This window comes from Callithrix jacchus, chromosome 5 (assembly GCF_049354715.1).
Source record: "Callithrix jacchus isolate 240 chromosome 5, calJac240_pri, whole genome shotgun sequence".
Classification (NCBI taxonomy): Eukaryota; Metazoa; Chordata; class Mammalia; order Primates; family Cebidae; genus Callithrix; species Callithrix jacchus.
The window spans coordinates 73,988,208-74,006,034 of NC_133506.1; the positions used below are offsets into that span (position 1 = coordinate 73,988,208).

The following is a 17,827-nucleotide window of genomic DNA, read 5'->3' on the forward strand; positions in this document are numbered from 1 at the left end:
CATTATAATGTCATTATACCTCTGAATCTGTTCAAGTCACTTTTCATAAATTAAATAATTAAAAATGTATTAGGAAACACTGGAGCACGGCTGAAAGAAATGTAAGAAGACGTAAATGAAAGATATCTCATGTTCATGGATTGGAAGACTTAGTATTGTTAAATAGCGCTACTTCCCAAAGTGATCTACAGATTCAGTATAATCCCTATCAAAATCCCAACTGGCTTTTTGGCAGAAATTTACAAGTCGACGCTAGAATTCCTATGGAAATGCAAGGGACGTAGAATAGCCCGAACGATATTTAAAAATAACAAAAGTTGTATGACTCTCATTCCTTGATCTTAAAACTTACTACAGAGCTACGGTAAGCAAAACAGTGTGCTCTGTCATAAAGGTACATACGAAGACTGATAGAGTAGAATTGAGTTCAGAAATAAACCCTGACATTTATGGTCACTTGATTTTTCGCAAGAGTGCCAATTTAATTAAATGGGGAAAGAATAGTCTTTTTAGCAAATGGTGCTGGGGCAGCTGGATATCCACAGGCAAAAGAAGTTGGATTCCTACCTAACACCATGTACAAAAACTCTCCAAAATCCCTAAATTCAAGAGCTAACACTATAAAACTCTTGGAAACTTGGATACCTCTTAATGACTGTGGATTAGGCAGTGAATTCTTAGTACACCAGAAGCATAAGCATCCAAAGGGAAAAATAGAGATGAAAGGGACTTCATCAAAATTTAAAACTTCATGCTTCATAGTAAAGCATGATCAAGAAAGTGCCTACTATCAAGAAAGTAAAAAGATAACGCAGAGAACGGAAGATATTTGGGCTTTTTTTCCACATGTTATGAGGGCTGGTTGGCGGTGGGGGTCTCTCCTTGTGGCAGTATACCAGAGCAGAGTACAACGTGAAGGGAGTCGTGGCAGGACAGCATAAGAAAGTTTCCTCCACTCGTTGACTGAGTACTAGTCGAAAGGAGTGCTGCTATAATAACCAAAGGAGGCATTATGCTTCCAGAAAAATCTCAGGGAAAACGATTGCAAGCAAGAGTAGTTGCCACTGGATCGGGTTCTAAAGGAAAGAGTGGAGAGATTCAACCAGTTAGCCTGAAAGTTGGAGACAAAGTTCTCTTGAGTATGGAGACATCAAAGTAATTCTAGATGACAAGGATTATTTCCTGTTTGGAGATGGTGACATTCTTGGAAAGTATGTAGACTGTCACTGTTGAAATGGCATTAGCATGAAGCTGCCCATTCCACTGAATTTCTGAAATCTTTCATCATGTAAATAATTTCTGTGGCCAGGTACAGTGGCTCATGCCTGTAATCCCAGCACTTTGGGAGGCCAGGGAAGGCACACCTGCAGTCAGGAGTTCGAGACCAGCCTGGCACACATGGTAAAATCCTGTCTTAAAAACAAAAAAATTTATATACACACACATATTATAAAAAATTAATAAAAACAATTTCCATATCTCTCTTTTATAATAAACTAATAACTAATGACAAAAGAAGAAAATATTGGAAATCATCTATCTCCTAAGGGTCATACATGAAAAATATATAAAGGACTATTAACAAGTCAACAATAAAAAGTCTTAAAGTGGGCCTATAATCCCAGCACTTTGGGAGGCTGAGGCGGGTGGATCACGAGGTCAAGAGATCGAGACCATCCTGGTCAACAAGGTGAAACCCTGTCTCTACTAAAATACAAAAATTAGCTGGGCATGGTGGCGTGTGCCTGTAATCCCAGCTACTCGGGAAGCTGAGGCAGGAGAATTGCTTGAACCCAGGAGGTGGAGGTTGCGGTGAGCCGGGATCACACCATTGCACTCCAGCCTGGGTAACAACAGCAAAACGCTGCCTCAAAAAAAAAAAAAAAAAAAAAAAAAAACGTCTCAAAGGATTTCAATACATGTGTCCTGGCAGGGCATGGTGGCTCATGCCTGATAATCCCAGCACTTTGGGAGGCCAAGGCGGGCAGATCACCTGAGGTCAGGAGTTCAAGACTGGCCAGACCAACACGGAGAAATTTCATCTCTACTAAATATACAAAATTAGCTGGGCGTGGTGGCACATGTCTGTAATCTGTAATCCCAGCTACTCTGGAGGCTGAGGCAGGAGAATCACTTGAATCTGGAGGTGGAGGTCTCAGTGAGCCCAGTTTCCCCAAAGAAGAGTACTAGTCATGTAAATGATCAGTAAATGCATGAAAAGGTTCAGCATCATTACCCATCAGGGAAATGAAAATGAAACCAGAGTTTCATGTGCCACTTCACATCCACTAGGATGACTGTAATCCAAAACACAGATAATATCAAGTGTTGACAAGGATGTGGAAAAATTAGAACCCTCATACATTGCTGGTAGGAAAGGTACAACTGCCTGAGGAGGTTAAACATAGAGTTACCATATGGCCCAGTAGTTTCATTCCTACATATATATATATACACACACACACACACACACACTCAAGAGAACAGAAACCGTATGGCCACACAAACATTTATATATAAATTCTCATAGCAGTGTTACAGTAAGCAGTGAAAACAACTTAAGTGTCCATCCATTGATGAATGGATAAGAAAAATAAATGTATTCTATCAATTTGAGGGAACATCATTCAGCAATAAAAAGTAATGAACAGCTGGGCAAGGTGGCTTAGACCTGTAATCCCACCACTTTAGGAGGCAGCTGAGGTGGGCAGATCACTTGAGGTCAGGAGTTCGAGACCAGCCTACCCAACATGGTAAAACCCCATCTCTACTAAAAATAATAGAAAAATGAGCCAGAGGGAGGCTAAGGCAGGAGGATCACTTGGACCTGGGAGGCAGAGGTTGCAGTGAGCCGAGATTGTACAACTACACTCCAGCCTGGATGACAGAGGGAGACCACCTCAAAAAAAAGTAATGAACAGCCAGGCACAGTGGCTCATGTCTATAATCCTAGCTTTTTGGGTGACTGAGGTGGGAGGATTGCTTGAGCCCAGGAGTTTAAGACCAACCTTGAGCAACATGGCAAAACCCCATCTCTACCAAAAAAAAAAAAAAAAAAAAGCCAGGCATGGTAGAGTACACCTGTAATCCCAGCTACTTGGGAGGGTGAGGTGGGAGAATCACCTAAGGCTAGGAGGTTGAGGCTGCAGTAGTGAACTGAGATCATGTACTGTACTCCACCCTGGCTGACAGAGTGAGACTCTGTTTCAAAAAAAAAAAATGCTGTCAAAAGGACAGTGATAAGCTAGATGCGGTAGCCCCTAACTATAATCTCAACACTTTGGAAGATTGAGGCGGGTGGCTCACCAGAACCCAGGAGTTTGAGACCAGCCTGGGCAACATAACAAAGTACTGACTTTACCAGTGATGAATCTTAAACACGTATTTACTGAGTGGAAGAAATTAGTCTGAAAAAGTTAGATACTGTGGGATTCCAGGTAAGTTTAATTTTTTATATGGCTATCTCATAATTAATATGGGGAGATTCTTATTTAGCTAATTTATAAAATTAATATTTACCCTGTAACTTCAACATAAGTTTAGAAATTTGGATCTTGGCTGGGTATGGTGGCTCACGCCTGTAATCCCAGCACTTTGGGAGGTCGAGGCAGGTGCAGAGTCTGATTTAGGGCTGTAGATCGAGACCAACCTGACCAACATGGAGAAACCCCAACTCTGCTAAAAATGTGGTGCATACCTGTAATCCCAGCTCCTTGGGAAGCTGAGATGGGAGAATTACTTGAACCTGGGAGGTGGAGGTTGCAGTGAGCTGAGATCACACTGTTGCACTCCAGCCTGGGTCACAGGGTAAGACTCCATCTCAAAAAAAAAAAAAAAAAAAAAATTGGATCTCAGATGGTATAGTAGCTTTTTTCTGGATGTGCTGCATACCAGGTGCCAAGTGGTATTCTATAAATGGAAGCTCTGTGTGAGGAAGGGGATGATCAAATAAGAAGGGTTTTTTGTTGGTTTGTTTGTTTTTAGCAGCTACCTGCCTTTTCCAAACTCATCTGCCCTTGTCCTTTGAGAATACAGTCCTGGCCCTGACTGTATCCCACTCATTAACCTGAAGAGAGTTGTTGGCTTTGTCTGATGGGAGCTTTTCCTTAGGCCCATCCTGGCGAAATGGTGGGAGCTCTGGCTGCACAGTCCCTTGGAGAACCTGCTACCCAGATGACCTTGAACACCTTCCACTATGCTGGTGTGTCTGCGAAGAATGTGACGCTGGGTGTGCCCCGACTTAAGGAGCTCATCAACATTTCCAAGAAGCCAAAGACCCCTTCGCTTACTGTTTTCCTGTTGGGCCAGTCTGCTCGAGATGCTGAGAGAGCCAAGGTAGGGATTGGAGGTACTGGGCTTCTTGGCAGGAAGAAAGGAAGGAGAACTCGGCTGGGCACGGTGGTTCACACCTGTAATCCCAGCACTTTGGGAGGCCGAGGTAGGTGGATCGCCTGAAGTCGAGTTCAAGACCAGTCTGGCCAACATGGCGAAACCCTGTCTCTACTAAAAGTACAAAAATTAATTAGCCAGGCCTGGTAGTGTGTGCCTGTAATCCCAGCTACTAGGGGGGTTGAGGCAGGAGGATCGCTTGAACCTGGGAGGTGGAAGTTGCAGTGAGCTGAGATTGTACCACTGCACTCCAGCCTGGGCAACAGAGCGAGACTCCATCTCAAAAAAAAAAAAAAAAAAAGAACTCTTCCCCATGAATAAAGGATTTTGGATTCCCTTGATAAGGAAAGGAGGGTTAAAAGAGGCCTTTAGGGCTATTTGGTTTCCTGTGTCATGAATTCCTTTCTCTTCCCAGGATATTCTGTGCCGCCTGGAGCATACAACATTGAGGAAGGTGACTGCCAACACAGCCATCTACTATGACCCCAACCCCCAGAGCACAGTGGTGGCAGAGGATCAGGAGTGGGTGAATGTCTACTACGAGATGCCTGACTTTGATGTGGCCCGAATCTCTCCCTGGCTGTTGCGGGTGGAGCTGGATCGGAAGCACATGACTGACCGGAAGCTGACCATGGAGCAGATTGCCGAGAAGATCAATGCTGGTAAGCCTCGGAGGAGGCTGGCTCAGGAACCCTGCTATCTGGGCTGCCACCTGTCACATTCACCACACCTGAGCCCCTAAAGAGCCACCTACCCTCACCACCATCCACATCCCAGTTCCGCCCCTCCAAGGCATGCTCTTGACTCTCCAGGTCCTCTCTGTACTCCCTTTCTCGAAACTCTCTGTGTTCCCCCTTCCTCTTTCCAAGGGTTTCTGTGAAAAGGAAGGTTCTGTGAGGAGGAGGGGGAGCCAAAAAGGAGCCTTGCTCAGAGAGAGCTGTGAATGGATGGTGGCTAGGGCCGATCCTGTTAGCTGCAGCCTTTCTCATGGCTCCTCGCCCCACCAGGTTTTGGCGACGACTTGAATTGCATCTTTAATGATGACAATGCAGAGAAGCTGGTGCTTCGTATTCGCATCATGAACAGTGATGAGAACAAGATGCAAGAGGTAACGGGCCCAAGAAGAAATCAATGTGTCACATGTATAAAACTCTTAAATAATGTTAGGGACCAGAGAAATGAAGATGCAGTCAACATTGAGGGGCCAGTTGTACCCACCTAACTTAGGGATGGGGAATGGTGATTAGCAACGATCTTCAAAATCCACAGCAGTGGCCAAGTAGATAAAACAGATAGTGTTGGCCGGGTGCGGTGGCTCACACCTACAATCCTAGTACTTTGGGAGGCCGAGGTGGGTGGATCACGAGGTCAAGAGATCAAGACCATCCTGGTCAACATGGTGAAACCCCATCTTTACTAAAAATACAAAAGATTAGCTGGGCATGGTGGCCTGCGCCTGTAGTCCCAGCTACTTGGGAGGCTGAGGCAGGAGAATTGCTTGAACCCAGGAGGCAGAGGTTGCGGTGAGCCAAGATCGCGCCATTGCACTCCAGCCTGGGTAAACGAGCGAAACTCCGTCTCCAAAAAAAAAAAAATAGTGTTAAATAGGAGTGCTTCCCTCTTGGCCCTGTCACTTGGCTCTACTCCCCTGAGGCTCCTGCCACTTGTTTTCCTTCGGCAATACAAATCCCAGTCCTGAGGCAGGGGTCAAACTTGGGGGCAGGTTGGGCAGTAGGAATTGCTATATCCTAGGGGAAGTCATGTGACATGTACAAGACCCCTGAAAAGGCTGGACCAGTGACGACTCCTGGGCATGGCTCCTAAGATACTTGCTTTATAGCACATATTGGTGCCTGGTGCTTCAGTAATAAGAACTGAAGAATTCAGGCTGGGCACAGTGGCTCACACCTGTAATCCCAGCACTTTGGGAGGCCAAGGCAGGCAAATCACTTGAGGTTGGGAGTTCGAGATCAGCCTGACCAACATGGAGAAACCCCATCTCTACTAAAAATACAGAATTAGCTGGGGATGGTTGTGGATGCCTGTAATCCTAGCTACTCTGGAGGCTGAGGCAGGAGAATCTCTTGAACTTGGGAGGTGGGAGTTGTGGTAAGCCAAGATTGTATCTGCACTCCAGCCTGGGCAACAAGAGTGAAACTCCATCTCAAAACAAACAAAAACTGAAGAACTCACTGACTACTGAACTGCCGTCAGAGAACGGTTATAAAAGCATTGATAGGTCTTGATGGAATATAGTATATGACTATTAAGAGATGACTGTCACGACAGCAGCAGCCTAGGTGAACACGTAAAGAGGTGCTGGAGCAGGGCATGCTATGTGCTTGGGCACAGCCACTGAGGACATGACACGTATATGGAGCCAGCTGCTGTACCAGAGTGGATGTGTTAGGGTGGTGGGATTTGGGTGCCTTTCCTTAGGCTTCTTTTAATATTGTAAAATCAGCAAGTCTCACTGGAGAATTGCTGGAACCCAGAAGGCGGAGGTTGCAGTGAGCCAAGATCGTGCCATTACACTCCAGCCTGGGCTGACAGCAGTGAGACTCCGTCTTAAAAAAAAAAGTCTCACTGGAACTGTGAGGGACAGAGCCTAGTGGCTGACTCTCAGGCCCTCAAGGAGGCTGTAGTTTGAGAGCTGGGGAGGAGACCAGAGGAGGCTATAGTTTAGGTGAGGACCAGTGAGGAGACCAGGACCTCACTCTTGCTGTAGGAGGAAGAGGTGGTGGACAAAATGGATGATGACGTCTTCCTGCGCTGCATCGAGTCCAACATGCTGACAGATATGACCCTGCAGGGCATTGAGCAGATCAGCAAGGTCAGCCGCTCCTTCTGCCCCCACCTTCCCTCCACCCAATTCCCCACCTTACCGCCCTACACACTTTGAGCACGCTGTCTTCTCCACAGGTGTACATGCACTTGCCACAGACAGACAACAAGAAGAAGATCATCATCACGGAGGATGGGGAGTTCAAGGCCCTGCAGGAGTGGATCCTGGAGACGGATGGCGTGAGCTTGATGCGGGTGCTGAGTGAGAAGGATGTGGACCCTGTGCGCACCACATCCAATGACATCGTGGAGATCTTCACGGTGAGCTCCAAGTGTGCTGCCCAGAGGCCTTCCATACATCTCTGTCGCTCAGGCTCCTCATTCTGTGCTCCCCACTCACAGGATTTCCTCAGGCTCAGAATTTTTCTGCCTGAATCCATTCTGAGAGTGGGATATCCTGGATCCTGACACCCTCCCTGGATCTGGGTGACAGCAGGAGCAGGGAAGAGAGCAGAGTTGCTGGGTTCTGACTTTCTGCTCCTCATCCCTCCCCTGTGCCAGGTACTGGGCATTGAAGCCGTGCGGAAGGCCCTAGAGCGGGAGCTGTACCATGTCATCTCTTTCGATGGCTCCTATGTCAATTACCGACACTTGGCTCTCTTATGTGATACCATGACCTGTCGCGGCCACTTGATGGCCATCACCCGACACGGAGTCAACCGCCAGGACACAGGACCACTCATGAAGTGTTCCTTTGAGGAAACGGTAACAGTGTAACTTCTGAATAGGGCAGGAGGGAGCAGTGTGGGAAGAAGGGTGCCCACCTTGGGCGGCTGGTCTGTGGCGGTGGGACAGCCAGGTGCTATGTATGGAGAGGTCTGATGGGACCTGTCTGCTGTGTTCAGGTGGACGTGCTTATGGAAGCAGCCGCACATGGTGAGAGCGACCCCATGAAGGGGGTCTCTGAGAATATCATGCTGGGCCAGCTGGCTCCGGCCGGCACTGGCTGCTTTGACCTCCTGCTTGATGCAGAGAAGTGCAAGTATGGCATGGAGATCCCCACCAATATCCCCGGCCTGGGGGCTGCTGGACGTGAGTATGAAGGGCCCCAGCTGCCCAGGATCTGGCTGGGTCAGCAAGGTGGTGGGTCAGGCCGTGGGTGGGAGGGTGTCACCAGTCCCTGCTGTTCTTGCTCCTCATGAGTTCCTGTGTGCCTCTTTGCAGCCACTGGCATGTTCTTTGGGTCAGCACCCAGTCCCATGGGTGGAATCTCTCCTGCCATGACGCCTTGGAACCAGGGTGCAACCCCTGCCTACGGCGCCTGGTCCCCCAGTGTTGGTGAGTAACCTGATCCAAGAAGAGGGCTCTCCAGGTGGTTCAGAGGTGGGTTAGCTGAGATCGTGAACAGTAGCCATTGTTGGAACTCAAGGACTCAGAGGGCTAGTGAAAGGTGCAGCAGGAAGAGTTGGGGTCATCTGGGCTCTAGCTCTGGCCTTAACCTGTTTCTCTTACTCTGTAGGGAGTGGCATGACCCCAGGGGCAGCTGGCTTCTCTCCCAGTGCTGCATCTGATGCCAGCGGCTTCAGCCCGGGTTACTCCCCTGCCTGGTCTCCCACACCAGGCTCCCCAGGCTCCCCAGGTCCCTCAAGCCCCTACATCCCTTCACCAGGTGAGTTCTCGCCATCTGTCAGGCCAGGTTTGTTGCCTCCTCAGTTCTGGGTGAGTCTTCCCATCGCTCATCTCCTTTGTTGGCTTCTTCCCACAGGTGGTGCCATGTCTCCCAGCTACTCACCAACGTCACCTGCCTACGAGCCCCGCTCTCCTGGGGGCTACACACCCCAGAGTCCCTCTTACTCCCCCACTTCCCCCTCCTACTCTCCCACTTCTCCATCCTATTCTCCAACCAGTCCCAACTATAGCCCCACATCACCCAGCTACTCCCCAACATCACCCAGCTACTCACCGACCTCTCCCAGCTATTCGCCCACCTCTCCCAGCTACTCACCCACCTCTCCCAGCTATTCTCCCACCTCTCCCAGCTACTCACCCACTTCCCCTAGCTATTCGCCCACCTCTCCCAGCTACTCGCCCACCTCTCCCAGCTACTCGCCGACATCTCCCAGCTACTCACCAACTTCACCCAGCTATTCTCCCACTTCCCCCAGCTACTCACCGACCTCTCCAAGCTATTCACCTACCTCTCCCAGCTACTCACCCACTTCTCCAAGTTACTCACCCACCAGCCCGAACTATTCTCCAACCAGTCCCAATTACACCCCAACATCACCCAGCTACAGCCCAACATCACCCAGCTATTCACCTACCAGTCCCAACTACACACCTACCAGCCCTAACTACAGCCCAACCTCTCCAAGCTACTCCCCAACGTCACCCAGCTACTCCCCAACCTCACCAAGTTATTCCCCTTCCAGCCCACGATACACACCACAGTCTCCAACCTATACCCCAAGCTCACCCAGCTACAGCCCCAGCTCGCCCAGCTATAGCCCAACCTCACCCAAGTACACCCCAACTAGTCCTTCCTACAGTCCCAGCTCCCCAGAATATACCCCAACTTCTCCCAAGTACTCGCCTACCAGTCCCAAATACTCACCCACCTCTCCCAAGTACTCACCTACCAGCCCCACCTATTCACCCACTACCCCGAAATACTCCCCAACTTCCCCTACTTATTCCCCAACCTCTCCTGTCTACACCCCGACTTCCCCCAAGTACTCACCTACTAGCCCCACTTACTCACCCACTTCCCCTAAGTATTCACCGACCAGCCCCACCTACTCGCCCACCTCCCCGAAAGGCTCTACCTACTCTCCTACTTCCCCTGGCTACTCACCCACCAGCCCCACCTACAGCCTCACCAGCCCGGCCATCAGTCCTGATGACAGTGACGAGGAGAACTGAGGGCGCCTGGAGCGCAGCAGCAGGCTAGGGCCCAGGGCAGTGTGCCCAGGCTGTGCAGTTCTTGTCTCCCTCTTGGGGTGTCATCCCCAGTCCAGCCCCTTGTACATAACACCTTGTGGCAGAGCTCCCAGTGACCTGGATCCCGTGTGTGATGCGGTCTCTTATCTTTTTCTCCACTCATGCTGTCAGAACCCACTGGCCCGGTGGTGGTCTCGTTCCTATCCCACCCACCCCCTGCCTGTCCCCAAATTGAAGATCCTTCCTTGCCTGTGGCTTGATGAGGGGGGCGGTAAAGGGTATTTTAACTTAGGGGTAGTTCCTGCTCTGAATGGTTACAGCGGATCCTGGGGAAGAACAAAGCTAAAGCTGCCTTTTGTCTGTTATTTTATTTTTTTGAAGTTTAAATAAAGTTTACTAATTTTGACCAAAAGTATGTACGTTGAGTGCTTCTTTGGGGTTCAGGGTACCCGCAGGCCCCTGCCTCCTGCCTGGCTGCTGATCTGTTAAGGGGAGGGGACCAGGAAAGTGGGGGGTGACCTTAACAGTCACTGAACCCACACAGCCCCTGCTCTGTGCCAGGCACTGCTGTACTGAGTTTGTTATCACAGCAGATGCAGCTCTTGTCTTACATTAAGATAATACTGACCATAACAGCCTTTTAACTTGTTTTATTGGTTGTCATAAGTAATTTGGAAAGGTATAACGCAGGCCGGGTGAGGTGGCTCATGCCTATAATCCCAATGCTTTGGGAGAGGTGGGCGGATCACAAGGTCAGGAGTTTTGAGACCAGCCTGACCAACACTGTAACCCTGTGTCTACTAAAAATACAAAAATTAGCTGGGTGTGGTGGCAGGTGCCTGTAATCCCAGCTACTTGGGAGGCTGAGGCAGGAGAATCACTTGAACCCAGGAGGCAGAAGTTGCAGTGAGTCGAGATCGTCCCATTGGATTCCAGCCTGGGCAACAGAGCAAGACTCCATCTCAAAAAACAAAACTAATCCCACCACCAGGAGGCATACTTTCTTTTGTTATTTTTTCCTACGCTTTGCTTGAGTCACTAACAAATGAACAAAAATGTATTTTCATCTTGGCCTCAAACCAAAAGTGAAGATACAGCTGTAAATAGAGAAGCTGAAGTTAAAGGTCTTGGGGGTAATATGCTGGTTTTAGTTGGCCATTTTTCCCCCTTTCATTAGCACCTTAATGTAGGTATCAATGTTCTGTATCCTCTGCAAGTTACTTCTGGTTTATGTATTTTATTTAGTTTTATTTTTTTGAGATGGAGTCTCCTTCTGTCGCCCAGGGTAGAAAGCAGTGTTGCAATCTCAGCTCACTGCAACCTCCGTCTCCTGGGTTCAAGCGATTCTGCCTCAGCCTCCCAAGTAGCTGGGATTACAGGCACCTGCCACCACACCCAGCTACATTTTGTATTTTTAGTAGAGACGGGGTTTTACCATGTTGGCCAGGCTGGTCTTGAGCTCCTGCCTTCGGGTGATCCACCTGCCTCAGCCTCCCAAAGTGCTGGAATTGCAGGCATGAGCCACTGCACCCAGCCGACTTAATTATTTTTTGTTTTGAAATATTCAAAAGAATAAAAAATATAGACAACACCTATTATCACAAATTATAGATGACAGTTAACAGTCTGCCATATTTAATCCAGATTTTTTTGGGGGGGTGGACAGAGTCTTGCTTTGTCACCAGGCTGCAGTGGCATGATCTTGGCTCACTGCAACCTCCATCTCCCGGGTTCAAACGATTCCCCTACCTCAGCCTCCTGAATAGCTAAGACTAAAGACAGGTGCCACCACTCCCAGCTAATCTTTACTAGAGACAGGGTTTCGCCATGTGGTCTCGATCTCCTGACCTCATGATTCACGCCTCGGCCTCCCAAAGTGCTGAGATTACAAGCGTGAGCCACCGAGCCTGGCCATTTAATCCAGATTTTAAATTGTTTGAAAGAAGTGACTTCTGTCTTTATTAAAAGAATAGGTTATTATTATTTTAAAAATAAGCACTGTGGAAAGAAAATATATCTCATACCTAGAAATTAGTGTTGGGGCTGGGCTTGGTGGCTCATACTTGTAATCCCAGCACCTGGGAAGCCAATGTGGGTGGATTGCTTGAGCTCAGAAGATTGAGACCAGCCTGGGCAACGTGGCAAAAATCCATCTCTATAAAAATTACAAAAATTAAGCATAGTGGCGTGCACCTGTGGTCCCAGCTACTTGGGAGGCTGAGGTGAGAGGAAAATGTGAGCCCAGGAGGCAGAGGTTGCAGTAAGCCCTGATTGTGCCATTGCACTACAGCCTGGGTGAGTGAGACCCTGTCTCAAAAAGAAACTAGGCCGGGTGCAGTGGCTCATGCCTGTAATCCCAGCCCTTTGGGAGGCCAATCACAAGGTCAGGAGTTCAAGACCAGCCTGGCCAAGATGGTGAAACCCTGTCTCTACTAAAACTACAAAAATTAGCTAATCAAGGTGGCAGGTGCCTGTAATCCCAGCTACTCGGGAGGCTGAGGCAGGAGGATCGCTTGAACCCAGGTGGCAGAGGTAGCAGTGAGCCAAGATGGCACCACTGCACTCTAGCCTGGGTGACAGAGTGAGACTCCATCTCAAAAAAGAAAGAAAGTAGTGTTGGCAGATGGTGAACATAATTCCAGAAATTAAAAAAAAATTTTACGTCTTTTTCTTTAAATTGTAAAAGTCTTTTTTTGTTATATAACAAATCTGCACAGGAATGTATGAGAAATTTTTGTTGGCATGTATTTGAGGGGATAGATAGAAAATAACAAAAAAGTAATTTTTTTTTTTTTTTTTTGAGATGAAGTTTCCCTCTTGTTACCCAGGCTGGAGTGCAATGGTGCGATCTTGGCTCACGGCAACCTCCGCCTTCTGGGTTCAAGCAATTCTCCTGCCTCAGCCTCCCGAGTAGCTGGGATTACAGGCACGCGCCACCATGCCCAGCTAATTTTTGTATTTTTAGTAGAGACGGGGTTTCGCCTTGACCAGGATGGTCTCGATCTCTTGACCTCGTGATCCACCCGCCTCAGCCTCCCAAAGTGCTGGGATTACATGCTTGAGCCACTGTGCCCGGCCCAAAAAACTAATTCTTAATTTCTGTTTTAGTTATGTTGTTTTCTGTCTTTTGACCATTTTTAGGTATTCTATGATTCTTTTAATGGTTCTTTAATTTGGTCATGATTTTTAGGTTTAAATAGTTGTATTACATTTTAAAGAAATTAAGAGGAAACAGCTTTTAATATTTACCTAGGTTTTTTGGTTTTTTTTTTGAGACCAAGTCTCACTCTGCCACCCAGGCTGGAGGGCAGTGATGCGATCTTGACTAACTGAAACCTCTGCCTCCCATGTTCAAAAGATTCTCCTGCCTCAGCCTCTGGGGTAGCTGGGATTACAGGCATGGGCCACCATGCCCGGCTACTCTTTGTCTTTTTAGTAGAGATGGAGTTTCACTGTATTGGCCAGTCTGGTCTCGAACTCCTGACCTCAGGTGATCCACCTGCCTCGGCCTCCCAAAGTGCTGGAATTAACAGGTGTGAGCCACCACACTTGGCCTATTTAGCCTTTTCTATGTTCTCGTTCCTTCCTAAAGCTTTGAGTTACCCCAACATCATTTCTCTTCTGCCTAAAGAACTTCTTTTAGTATTTTTTATAGAGCAGCATTGCTGGTGACAAATGATCTTAGTTTTCTTTTTATCTGGAAATGTCTATTTTGCCTTCATTCCTAAAGAATATCTTCCCTGGAGATAGGATAGTGGTGTGACAGATTTAGTTTTTTCTTTTAGCACTTTTTTTTTTAAAGATGGGGTTTCACCATGTTGGCCAGGCTGGTCTTGAACTCCTGACCTCAGGAGATCCTCCTGCCTCTGCCTCCCAAAGTGCTGAGATTACAGACGTGAGCCACCGCACCTGGCCTTTTTTTTTTTTTTTTTTTTTTGAGACAGAATCTCACTCTTTTGCCCAGACTGGAGTGCAGTGGTACGATCTTGGCTCACTGCAGCCTGCACCTCCCAGTTCAAGCGATTCTCCTGCCTCAGCCTCCTGAGTAGCTGGAGTTACAGTCTGTGCCAGACTGTAATTTTTAGCAGAGACGGGGTTTCTCCATGCTGGTCAGGCTGATCTCGAACTCGTGATCCCACCTCGGCCTCCCAAAGTGCTGGGATTACAGGCCTGAGCCACCAGACCTGGCCTTTTTTTTTTTTTTTTTTTTTGAGTTTAGGAGAAGTTTAAAAGGCAAAAGATAAAGAGCAGTGCTCTCCCTTGCCACAAAGAGGGGCTTCTGAAAGGGAAGTCTCTAAGATGTCTTACCATCTTCTGGCCCTCACAGTTTCTAATGAGAAGTTCACAATCCTAGGAATCATTATTTCCGGTGTTATTTTTCTCTGAATGCTTTCAAGATTTTCTATCTTTGGTTCTTTGGTTTTTGACAGTTTGGCCTTGATGCATGTTTCTCTCCAGAGAAACAGAACCACTGGGGGAGATGTATATATGTATATATCTTCCCGTACTAATAATCACATTACTTTTATATGTGATTATATACATATATATGTGGGTTTTTTCTTTTTTTCAAGACAGAGTCTCACTCTGTTGCCCAGCTGAAGTGCAGTGGCATGATCTCGGCTCACTGCAACCTCTGCCTCCCGGGTTCAAACAATTCTCCTGCTCCAGCCTCCTGAGTAGCTGGGATTACAGGTGCGTACCACCATGCCTGGCTAATCTTTTGTATTTTTTAATAGAGATAGGGTTTCACCATGCTGGCCATGCTGGTCTTGAACTCCTGACTTCGTGATCTGCCTGCCTCATCCTCCCAAAGTGCTGGGATTACAGGCATGAGCCACTGTGCCTGGCCATCTGTGAGTTTTTTTTCTATTTATTTACTTGAGCTTCCCCACAGCAAATATGAGGGGGTTTGTCATGGGAATTGGCTTAAACAATTACAGGGACCAAGATGTTTCACAATCTGCCATCTGTAATCTGGAGAACCAGGAAGCTGGTGGTGTAATTCAGTCTGAGTCCAAAGGCCTGAGAACTGGAGGTGGAGTGGTAGTGGTGGTGGCAGTGGTGGCACTGGTGTAAGTCATAGTCTAAAAAGCCAAGAATCAGGAACTCCTGGGTCCAAAGACAGGAGAAGTTGGATATCTGAGCTCATGGAGAGGACTCACCCTTCCTCTACCTTTTTGTTCTTTCCAAGCCCTCACTTGATTGGAACGATGCCCACCTACGCTAGTTCAGGAGAATCTTCCTTACTCAGTCTACCAATTCAAATGCCAATCTCTTCAAGAAACACTCACACCAACACACCCAGAAATAATATTTTTCCAGCTCTCTGGGCGTTCCTTAACTCAGTCAAGTTGACACATAAAATTAACCATCACAGTATGCCCAGGCAAAGTTTTCTCATTTATCCTGTTTGCATTTTCCTGAGTTTTTTGGTTCTGTAAAATTGTCTTTTAGTGTATTGGGGAAGTTTTTAGACATTATTCTTTAAATTTTATTTTCTGTCCTTTCCTTCTGATAATTCAGTAGCTTGCATATTAGACTATTTGATTTTGCCCCACAGGTGTTTGAGGCTCTTAATCATTTTTGCAAATTTTTTTTCTTTTTTTGAGATGGTTTCACTCTTGTTGCACAGGCTGGACTTGGCTCAAAAAGAGCAATGGCTCAACCTCAGCTCACTGCAACCTCCGCCTCCCGGGTTCAAGCAATTCTCCTGCCTCAGCCTCCTGAGTAGCTAGGATTATAGGCACCTGCCACCGTGCCCAACTAATTTTTGTATTTTTAGTAGAGACAGGGTTTCACCATATTGGCCAGGCTGGTCTTGAACTCCTGACTTCGTGATCCACCCACCTTGGCGTCCCAAAGTGCTAGGATTACAGGCAGGAGCCACTGTGCCTGGCCTACTGGGTTCTTTATCTTTTTTTTGTGGTTTTTTTTTTTTGAGATGGAGTTTCGCTCTTGTTGCCCAGGCTGGAGTCCAATGGTGCAATCTCAGCTCACTGCAACCTCCACCTCCACAAGTGATCCTCCTGCCTCAGCCTCCTGAGTAGCTGGGACTACAGGCATGTGCCACCACACTGGCTAATTTTATATTTTTTTAGTAGAGACAGGGTTTGTCCATACTAGTCAGGTGAGTCTCGAACTCCTGACCTCAGTGATGCGCCTGCCTCCCAAACTGTTGGGGTTACAGGTATGAGACACTGAGCCTGGCATAGTTTTTAATTTTTTTTTTTTTTTTGAGACAGAGTTTCGCTGTTGTTACCCAGGCTGGAGTGCAATGGCGCAATCTCGGCTCACCACAACCTCTGCCTCCTGGGTTCAGGCAATTCTCCCGCCTCAGCCTCCCAAGTAGCTGGGATTACAGGCATGCGCCACCACGCCCAGCTAATTTTTTGTATTTTTAGTAGAGATGGGGTTTCACCATGTTGACCAGGACGGTCTCGATTTCTTGACCTGGTGATCCACCCGCCTCGGCCTCCCCAAGTGCTGGGATTACAGGCATGAGCCACCACGCCTGGCCAGTTTTTAATTTTTATAAAGTCCAATTTATCTATTTTGTTTGTGTTGTTGCTCATACTTTTGGTGTCACATCTAAAATTCTACTGCCAAATACATGGTCGTGATAATTTGCCCCTTTTTTTTTTAAGAGTTGGTTTTAGTTCTTTCTCTCTCTCTCTCTATTTTTTTTTTTTTTTTTTTTTTTGTAGATAGATTCTCACTCTGATGACTTGGTTGCTCAGTGCAGCCTTGAACTCTGGGGGCCCAAATGATTTGGCCACCTCAGCCTCCCTAGTAGCTGGGATGACAGATTTGTACCACTACACTCAACTAATTAAAAAAATTGTTTTTATAGGGAGAGGGTCATATTCCTATGTTGTCCAGCCTGGTCTCAGACTCCTGGGCTCAAATGATCTTTCTGCCTCAGACTCCCAAAGTGCTGGGATTACAAACATAAACCACCATGCTAGCCTAACTTCACTCTTGTATATGGACATCCAGTTGTCTCAGGACCATTTGCTGAAGTAACTATTGTTTCCATATTGAATGATCTTGGCACACTTGTCAAAAATCAATAGGGGCTGGGCTCCATGCCTCACACTTGTAATCCCAGCACTTTGGGAGGCCAAGGCAGGTGGATTGCTTGAGGTCAGGAGTTCGAGACCAGCCTGGCCAACATGGTGAAAGCCTGTCTCTAAAAAATAAATAAATAAATAAATAAAATAAAAATTTAAAAAGCTGTGATATGTGAAAAAAAAATCAGTAGGGCTGGGCATCGTGGCTCACACCTGTAATCCCAGCATTTTGGGAGGCAGAAGTGGGCAGATCACCTGAGGTCAGGAGTTTGAGACGAGCCTGGCCAACATGGTGAAACCCTGTCTTTACTAAAAGTACAAAATTTAGCTGGGCATGGTGGCCTATATATGTAATTCCAGCTACTTGAGGGGCTGAGGCAGGAGAATCGCTTGAATCCAGGAAGCAGAGGTTGCAGTGAGCCGAGACCTCACCTTTGCACTCCAGCCTGGGCAACAGAGCAAGACTCCATCTCAAAAAAAAAAAATATTGAGAAGAATGAGTCCTCCAAATTGGCACAATCTCAGCTCACTGCAACCTCCTCCTCCCAGGTTCGAGTGATTCTCCTGCTGGGATTACAGGTACCCACCACCACTCCCAGCTAATTTTTGTATTTTTAGTAGAGATGGGGTTTCACCATGTT

The 17,827-nt window shown here is 47.3% G+C and overlaps 1 protein-coding gene and 1 pseudogene across 2 annotated transcripts in view; both read left to right on the plus strand.

Annotated features, from left to right (window-relative positions):
- The window catches only part of POLR2A (RNA polymerase II subunit A), a 31,806-nt gene extending 21,281 nt beyond the window's left edge, over nucleotides 1-10,525 (plus strand). For both annotated transcript variants that reach the window (XM_035299877.3, XM_078372918.1), the window contains exons 20-29: nucleotides 4,111-4,335; nucleotides 4,805-5,051; nucleotides 5,397-5,497; nucleotides 7,118-7,222; nucleotides 7,312-7,494; nucleotides 7,735-7,938; nucleotides 8,079-8,265; nucleotides 8,398-8,511; nucleotides 8,693-8,842; nucleotides 8,939-10,525. In XM_035299877.3, the coding sequence (XP_035155768.1) occupies nucleotides 4,111-4,335; nucleotides 4,805-5,051; nucleotides 5,397-5,497; nucleotides 7,118-7,222; nucleotides 7,312-7,494; nucleotides 7,735-7,938; nucleotides 8,079-8,265; nucleotides 8,398-8,511; nucleotides 8,693-8,842; nucleotides 8,939-10,095 (2,673 nt within the window). In that variant the 3' untranslated portion in view covers nucleotides 10,096-10,525. The remainder of the gene's footprint in view (nucleotides 1-4,110; nucleotides 4,336-4,804; nucleotides 5,052-5,396; nucleotides 5,498-7,117; nucleotides 7,223-7,311; nucleotides 7,495-7,734; nucleotides 7,939-8,078; nucleotides 8,266-8,397; nucleotides 8,512-8,692; nucleotides 8,843-8,938) is intronic.
- LOC128932271 (10 kDa heat shock protein, mitochondrial pseudogene) lies at nucleotides 769-1,478 on the plus strand (annotated as a pseudogene).
- Nucleotides 10,526-17,827: the final 7,302 nt, after the last annotated feature.